The sequence below is a fragment of the Eurypyga helias genome, unplaced genomic scaffold, assembly GCF_000690775.1.
Source record: "Eurypyga helias isolate BGI_N326 unplaced genomic scaffold, ASM69077v1 scaffold7698, whole genome shotgun sequence".
Lineage (NCBI taxonomy): Eukaryota > Metazoa > Chordata > Aves > Eurypygiformes > Eurypygidae > Eurypyga > Eurypyga helias.
In genome coordinates this window covers 20,503-28,497 of record NW_010268895.1, presented here as the reverse complement: position 1 = coordinate 28,497, position 7,995 = coordinate 20,503, and the positions used below count along the sequence as shown (strand labels likewise).

At 47.9% G+C, this 7,995-nt stretch overlaps 1 protein-coding gene across 1 annotated transcript in view; it reads left to right on the top strand.

The window, feature by feature from the left end:
- MARCH2 (membrane-associated ring finger (C3HC4) 2, E3 ubiquitin protein ligase) overlaps positions 1 to 7,995 on the top strand; it is a gene marked incomplete at its 5' end in the record, with an annotated part of 22,045 nt that overhangs the window by 386 nt on the left and 13,664 nt on the right. The window contains one exon of the mRNA XM_010157904.1: positions 4,092 to 4,287. Coding sequence (XP_010156206.1) covers positions 4,092 to 4,287 — 196 coding nt within the window. The remainder of the gene's footprint in view (positions 1 to 4,091; positions 4,288 to 7,995) is intronic.

Below are 7,995 nucleotides of genomic sequence, written 5' to 3'. Positions count from 1 at the left end.
GCAGCATGCGGCGACGCAGGCTCCTCTTGCCGTGTGCCTCTGTCGAGGCGATGCTGAGCGGCAGCGAAGGGGGGACGCCGTGCTGCCAAGGGCAGCGTGCGCTCATGGGGATGATTTAAGGGCTGCAAATGGAGCACAGCCCCTGCTCCGAGCTGGTTGTGGAGCAAAGGCGTGGTGTTGGTTTGCAGCCCCAGGGAGGCGAGGGTGTTTGCGCGGCAGAACCGCAGTGGCCAGCTATTGCTGTAGGGCGTGTGGCACCTTCACTCGCTCAGATCTTCCTGATGTGTCTTACCACGTATTTCGAGCAGTTTCCAGAGCAGGGGACACTTGGTAGCATTGTTCAGTCCAGCTAGTGAGACCAGGCATGTTTTCTGTTCAAATCCTGTCTGAACAGCTGTGTGTTTTTGCAGTGCATTTGGCCAAACGTTGATGAGGTGTGAAAGCGGTGACAGCAGATGTGGGGGAGGAAAGCTGGATGAGAACTGAGGCAAACCTAATTGCTTTATCTAGCAAACCTGGAGCAGGTCAATAAAAACGTGAGGGGAACTGAGCTTGCTTTCTTTACAACAGGTAGGCTGGGTGAGGAGTTGTGCAACCTCTTAAGAATTGCAGAGGTATAAAAATCAGGTAAGGACAGGTTTAAAAACCCAGCATGAGCAATCCCTCATGCACATGTCTTCGTGGGACACCAGTGCATTCCTTTAGGTGGTGGTGGGTTTCAGTCTCTTCCTTCTCACCAGCAGTTAGCAAAGCGAAGCCAGGAGCAGCGTGACTGCACTGGAGGGTTGAATTAGTGATACGTTCTCTACAGCCTGCTGGAAAACTCTGAGGGGAGGGTGTATCATGTGGGGGTGTGACCCAGCCCTGTCCCCCTCCGGATAGGAAGGAAGGAAAATGCAGTCTGATAAGATTTTTTTTTTTTCTCTCACTGTCAGCAAATTTTTTCCTTCTGGATTGTTTATTGGTAGCCAAGGTTATATTAATGCACTGGAAATATGAAACTTCTCAAACAGGAAGAGAACAGATGAAATATCTTGCAGATGCTTTTCTCGGAAAATAGCAGATGCATGAGAGCAGTAGAGGCTTAAGGGTTTTTCTGGTCTGTCCCTGTCACTGAGGCTGAGTGAGCGGACTGTAATTTTGTCATTTTGATACAGCACTGAGCTTTATGGCAATAAAGGTTACAGAATCATGAAATAATTCAGACTGGAAAGGAATTCTGGAGGACATGTGGTCCAGCCTCCTTTCAGAGCAAGGCCAACTTTAAAGACGGATCAGACTGAGCAGAGCTTTGTCTGATGCAGTTTTCAGTATCTCTGAGGATGGGGTTTCTACCACCTCTTCAGAATTCTGTTGCAGGGATTGTCCTGGTTGAGGAAATCCCCTAAATAAAAGACATGTGAATATGAAGAGACAACAAGGGCTAGTGGTTCACCAGTGATGTTTGGCAGAGAGAAGGGGATGGTGCAGTGGGTGTATGTTGTTTTGCAGTCCTAAATATTCTTAAAAATTCCAATTGGGATGAAACCTGATAAATATTGAGTTGAAAATGGTAGAGATCTGTGGTGCCTAGGAGAGGAGTCCTGCTTCTCCTTTAGTGAATTGATAGGCACTTTCTTGCTAGCTCTTTTCTTCTTTCATGTCCCATGAATGTTATTCCCCAGTATGCCTCTTTATCTTGCACTGTTTCCATGTTTTGCTCTTGCTTTCTGTTTTGTCTGGTTGTGCAAGTTAATGCAAGTAGCGCTACTGCTTTTGAAGATCGCAGACTGTTGGTTCTTACTGTTGTGTTGCAGTCCCAGAAACATCTTTTGTAAACAGGTGGGTGTTTTTAAACTCAGAATAACAGTGGAGTATGAACTGTGAGATGGGATCAGTGTGGCTTTCGTACTGTCAGCGATATGTGGAAAAAGGTGATAGCTGATATAGCTCACCTGGATTTCGAGAAGGCGTGCAATAGGGTCTTTGAAATAAAGAAGTTCCTTTCTTACCCTCTCTCCCACCCCCAAATCTGTGCAACTAAGGATGTAAGCAAATGGTGGTTGTGTGAAAGAAGTGGCTGGTCGGAAGGTTGGAAAGAAGTGAGATAGTAGTGAGTGGCTCATTTTCGTGGTCCAGGGAGCGTAGCCCTGCATTGGGCCTCTGATGTCCAGTGTTTTATTTCTAAATGATCTTGTTGAATGGCAAACACTGAAGAGATGTTCTGAATTGCTGAGAATAGCAAACTTTGGTATCTGGAACCATTTGAGGTTTCCCAGGGAGCCCAAGACATCCTCATTCTGGGGCTGGCAGATATGGCACAGAACTTCTAGGAACCCGTGCCTTTGGATGCCAGCTGGGATATGCCCTTGGACCTAAAATGGCACAAGACACCTGAGTTTAGGGAACTGAACACTATTGGAAATGACTGCAGGCTGAAATAGTTGTTGCAGTTCAGTGTGTAGTGATGAAGATGGAGAACAGTAGTCTGGGATTTACATATGTGTTTGTGGGTTTGGAGGAAGTAGATCTTGAGCGTGTGGTGGTTATGGATAGCAGTGACCAAAAGGCAAATAAGATGCTAAGATTTAGGAAGGCAATGAAGGACAGAACACAGTCAGTGCAAAAATCCTTCGTGTGCCCACATCTTGAAAACTACCTCTGGTCCTTCCAGCTCTAAAAGGATGTTTGAGAAACGCGAGAGGTAGAGTGAAGGGTAGTGAAGGTGATCAGAAAGGTGGATGTGTTTCTGTCTAAGGCATGACTGAATAGGCTAGGACTGTTGTGCAAGAGGTGACTGAGCTAGCTCTGATGAAGAACTGTAAAGCTGGGGGTGTGTGGAAAACATTGTCTTCTACAGGACAAGAATTAGGGGATAATACACAGAACAAGTGAGAGGTTTCAAGTGAAAAGGGCTTGGTTCTTTGTGCAGCTAGAGAGAGTCCTAGCTACGGGACACTGGATGCCCTGAGTTTACATAGGTGCAAGAAAAAATAACTTTAGTCTGTGATGGAGATTTGTTGTGTGAATATCATCTGATACACCTGAGCTAATGGTTGCTGGTTGCTGGAACAGTAGCACTAATAGTCCACTGTCAGCAGTGCCAGTTAGAGGCATAAGGAAGCATCTGGGAAACAAATTGGTGGTTTGAGTGTGATCAGCAGTGCGGGCTTCCTGTGGGGAAGGTTACATGGGTCTCTGAAAGCTATTGATACTTCCCTTGATAAGCATCTCTGATTTTGTGAGATCCCGAGAGAGCAGATCTTGAGCATGATCAAAGAGGTTTGATTCTGTAATTGGAACTTCTAGCCAAGGAGGAAGGAGAAGTGGTGGTGGTTGAAGTCCCAAGGCATTTCTGTAGCCAGTTAAAGGCCTGAATGCTGCAGAATGCTTCTCTGCATGGCAGGTAGGATGCTGAGTGAGTTACTGCACTGTGATGGGTGAGGATTTGTATGCCAAGAACTTTGTGTGACTGCTTGCCATGAAATACGTTGTGTCTTTGGAGACCTGAGCTTCCAGGGTCAATGTAGTTGTGTCTTTAGATATCGCTGTCCTTACGCAGTTACTGCTAAACCCAGGATGCAGGGTGAGAGTAGGCGAGCGATCTGATAAATGTGACTGTGATTGCAAACTTCTTGAGTGGCTCCAGGTGGCTGGAGACTTTCTGTGACTAGCGTGGATCATCTGGCTTTGCTTTGACCTTCTGTATTTGAAACCAGTGCTACAGTGTTGGTCTCTACTGCGGTGTCATCCTCTGCCCTCTGATCTGAGCTGGAGACTGTGGAACACATGCACTGTGGTCTCTCCTGTGGTCAGCTGCGCTGCCCAGGCTGACGTGCCAGCTTCTCTTGGGTGTTGTGGCGCTCATCAACACTGCTTCCAGACACTAGTGACCTAGAATGTCCCGGGCACCACTACGCTCCCCTGAGACTAGTTTCTTGCTGCAGCAGGCTGCTTTGGAGAGTCGCAGTGTGCCTGGCATGCTCTGCCACACTTGCCTGCTGTGCGTGTGCCCTTCTGGGGCTTGGTGGGATTGAACCCTATTCTCTGATGTGGCTGTATCGTTCTGCCTGCTCTGACCGTGATTTCATTCTGTTTGTCTGCCTCTTTAGTGATGGTCCCATCTGTCGAATCTGTCACGAAGGTGGAAATGGGGAGGGACTGCTTTCCCCATGTGACTGCACAGGAACACTGGGCACCGTGCACAAGAGCTGCCTGGAAAAATGGTTATCCTCCTCCAACACAAGTTACTGTGAGCTGTGCCACACAGAATTTGTTGTAGAGAGAAGACCGAGACCTTTGACAGAGGTACTGCTTTCTTCCTGCTTCACTTTTGTTTCCTTATAATTTGAGAGAAAAGGACTGATTTGCCCTAATGTCCTGTGGTTCTTGCTTGTCTCCTCCTCGCAGTACCTTAGTGCTCACAAAGAACAGTTTGTTTAGAGAGATCAAGTCTCTTATCAGACCAAGTGACGTAGTTGCAGAAATGCAGGAGTGATGTTTGAGGCAACTCTTACCTGTGAACCACCCACATGCTGCCTACCAATGGCAAGCTGTGGGGACTACAGAAAATGTTGTACTCGTAGGTACCCTTTAATGCTGGAGCATCAAAACACAGAGGTCACCACATGACTGACTGAAGTATGAAGTGCTCAGAAATCCTCTTTCCCCGCCCCCCCCCGTTTTAATCTTATCTTACAGTGTTACATTAGTGCAGCTCTCTTGCATGTGACTTCCTTGTCATGTTCTGCTCTGAAAAGTGAGATGTGGCAATTGGTGATACTGTTCCTAAAAGACCAATCTGCTCTTGACTAACACTGATGTGTGCTTCAAAGCCTTTGGGCCTTCCTGCTAAGTTGTGGTGCCCTGCTGCCGCCCTGTGTTTTCCCCAGCTGAAGGAGAAGCAAGGCAAGGCTCAGCCAGTCCTTATATTCCTTTTTGCACTGACCATAGGGGGACCAGGTTCTTGATGGGTGCATCAGCCTCACAGGGTTGGAAGGTACAGTCCAAACTCTGGTTGGTGGGTTGGTTTTTTCTGGTATTTTTATCACAAGGCTCTCTTCATTCCCCTGTTTAGGCAGTCTTTCAGTCCTTTGGCCCCCGAAGTTTAAAGCAGCTGCCTGTAATGAAGCCCTTTGTATGTGGGGAACAAGGGCAGCTTGGACCATCTTCTGACCTCAGAATTCAAGTGTACATCCACAAAAAGGAATAAGTAAATCAGTGAGTTACAGTACAAAGGGCTGTAATGGTTTGTTTTAGAAGGTTGTTTAATCTGTCTAAAGAGATGTTGGCAGGCGAGCAGGCGATGCTGATATGGCTGCTGTTTCTGACGGTACTGCAAGACCACGTAGGAGGGTGTTGCTGGCACACCTGAGGTCCGGCCTGGAAGATCAAAGCAAGGTCCTGAAGCCCTCGCTGGCCTCGCCCCATTCAGATCTCATTCACTGCCTGTGAAACTGCAGACAGGCTCTTTCCCAGTGTCAGCCTTCTGCTAGGCTGAGCTGGGGTGTTCATTCAACACAATCTGCAACTGCAGAGAAGCATCAGTCTGCAGATGGGGATTTACAGTTAACAGTTTGGGGAGTCTTCCAGTCCTACTGCCATCAGCAATGAGAGAAGTGGGAAAGCATCACCTGGACCTGCACCCATAAATAGTCTACTTCTCTGCATCCACACAGACCCTGCCGGGTTTTTCATCGCACGCCTCCCTGGCCGCATTTGGACTATGACACATAGCTCTGGGTTTTGTTTCAGAAGTTACTTTTCCTGTTTGTAGTGTTTCAAAACAGTTCAAAGCAGTGCTGCTGTTGCTACATTGTTCTTAGCCAGGCTGCACAAGGAGGTCTGTGAGCTGATTCTTAGCAACCGACCCCTGTTACCTGCCAGCTATTGGGGGTTTGTCAGTGCCTGCCACCAGAAGTGTACGTCTGGGGAGGCAGTGGTTAATCCTGGATTGTGTGACTGCTCTTGTCTGCTTTCTCCTTCCCCTTGCTCCATTAAAACCAAGTCACAATTGCAATCCTAAATTGTTTTTCCCATCTCTGTTTCCATTCCCATCAATACTAGACATTGCTTCCTTTCCCTTCCCACCTCACTCTAGAAATGTTCCCTGCCCCCTCCTCCTTCCTGCAGTCCCCAGCTCTCCTTCCCACATTCCCATTTTCTCTGGGTGCCCAGCAAACTTTGAAGGGGAAAGGAGCTCCCCAACTAGGGAAGCATTCAAGCTTCAGTTTGCCAAACTGATACTCACTTTTAATGATTGTTTAATTTACAACTGTCATTGACTTCACAGCCCCAGACAGGACAAGGCTTTAGACTACAGTGCTGAACCACACCATGTATTTAGCAAAGCAATTTGTAAAAGAGCATTACATCAGTGGTTAGTGCTGAGTTTTACCCCTTTCCTCCCAGCTGCTAAAACACATAACATGGCTCTTTGACCAAAACCTCTCAAATGGTTGTTTGAGGTTGAAAACTACTGCTTTAAAACATTTGGGAAGGGCTTGTCTTGGCTTTACACACTGCAGGCAAGCCCAGGAACAGTGAGCTTGCTAGAGCTTGTGGGCCAAAATTTTGAGTACAGGTTTCAGATGTTTTAGCTTGAGCGCTAGTAAAGTATTCATGCCCAGAAACAAACATGTGGAAGTGCATTTAGCCTTAGTTCACAGATGCTGGAGCACCTCATAACAAGTAAGGGCTTAGAAAACTACATACTTGAATAAAAGCTCAAAGACCAGCATATATTGGAAGAGTTTCTCCTCTGACACTGTTGTCTGTGCCTCCAGCAGGCAAGAGGACCTTGCAGGGACAGCGCAACAGGTATGTCATGGGTCCTCTGTGCTGCCTTCTTGTCTGAGCTCCAAGGTGGACTGGGGCCTGTAAGGGTATGGCGACCCACAAGCAGTTGGTGGTAATGGGTTGGAAGCATTTAATAAGCCACTGTGAGTGGAGAGGAATGCCACCTTGTTTTCAGAGAGGAATAGACCTCTCAAGCCATTGCTGATAGCTGTCAAAGGCTTTGGGATGTGAATTACTTATTACTTCTCATGTTTGAGGACTGACTGAGCACAGTGAAAGGGATGATCTGCCCTGTTCTGGTGTCTCCTGTGTCTTCTAGGGGAGCGGCTTGCATGAAGTGCCATTAGTGTCTTGTGAGTTTGGAGCCTGGTAAGCACTTGAAAAGTTGCCAGTTGAGCCATCCCTGCCTAGAGCAGATCTAACTTGCACTCATCATCCAGCCCTAGGGCAATCCCCTTGCCTGCAGTTCATTGGCAGCAAGCTTTTTCCCTAGCTTGAGGAGCAGCCTGCAGCCTGGCTTAATAAATCCTATGGTGGCAGCCTGCTCTTGCTCTTTCCCAGGGCCAGCAGCGCTTCCCCACCACGTGATGGCCTGCTGCAAGACCAGTAGGAGCTCACAGAGCAGCACATGTGCTGTGGCTGAAGCACACGGGGGTGCAGGGTCTCTGTACACGGTGGTTCAGCTCATCAGCATATGCCCTGCGTACCTGGCACATCAGTAGTGGAGGGCTCCTGCTAGTGCAACATGGCTCACCGGGCTGGAAAGACTGCCTGTTTTTATTGTACTACTTCCACCACGCTGTAATACTCTCCGATCTCTGCCCGGAGTCTGGGGAAAATGTCCTGGGGTTCAGTTTGTCATTTTCCTTGGGAGTTGTTACAACCGCTCTGAGCATCTGCACCAAAACTCTGCCCGTGGGAAGTGGTGACAAGTGGTATTTGCCATGTGATGTTTGTTTGCGCATTTTGTTCTCTTAGAGGCCAGCTTACAGGCCTTGGCTGCTCTCAGAAGCAGGCCTGCTGCTAGCAGAGGCTCTAGCCTTAGTGCAGAGCCCTTATGAAAGAGCTGGTAACTGCTTTGCCAGGTTGCTGGTACTTGCCAGTCATACTGCCTGTCTGCAGTCTGGTGTAATCTTATCCCCACACCAGATTGTGCCGAAAACTTTTCATCAAATACTTTTGGGAAGTGTCATCCCCAAGTTGCTCATCTGTTTCAGA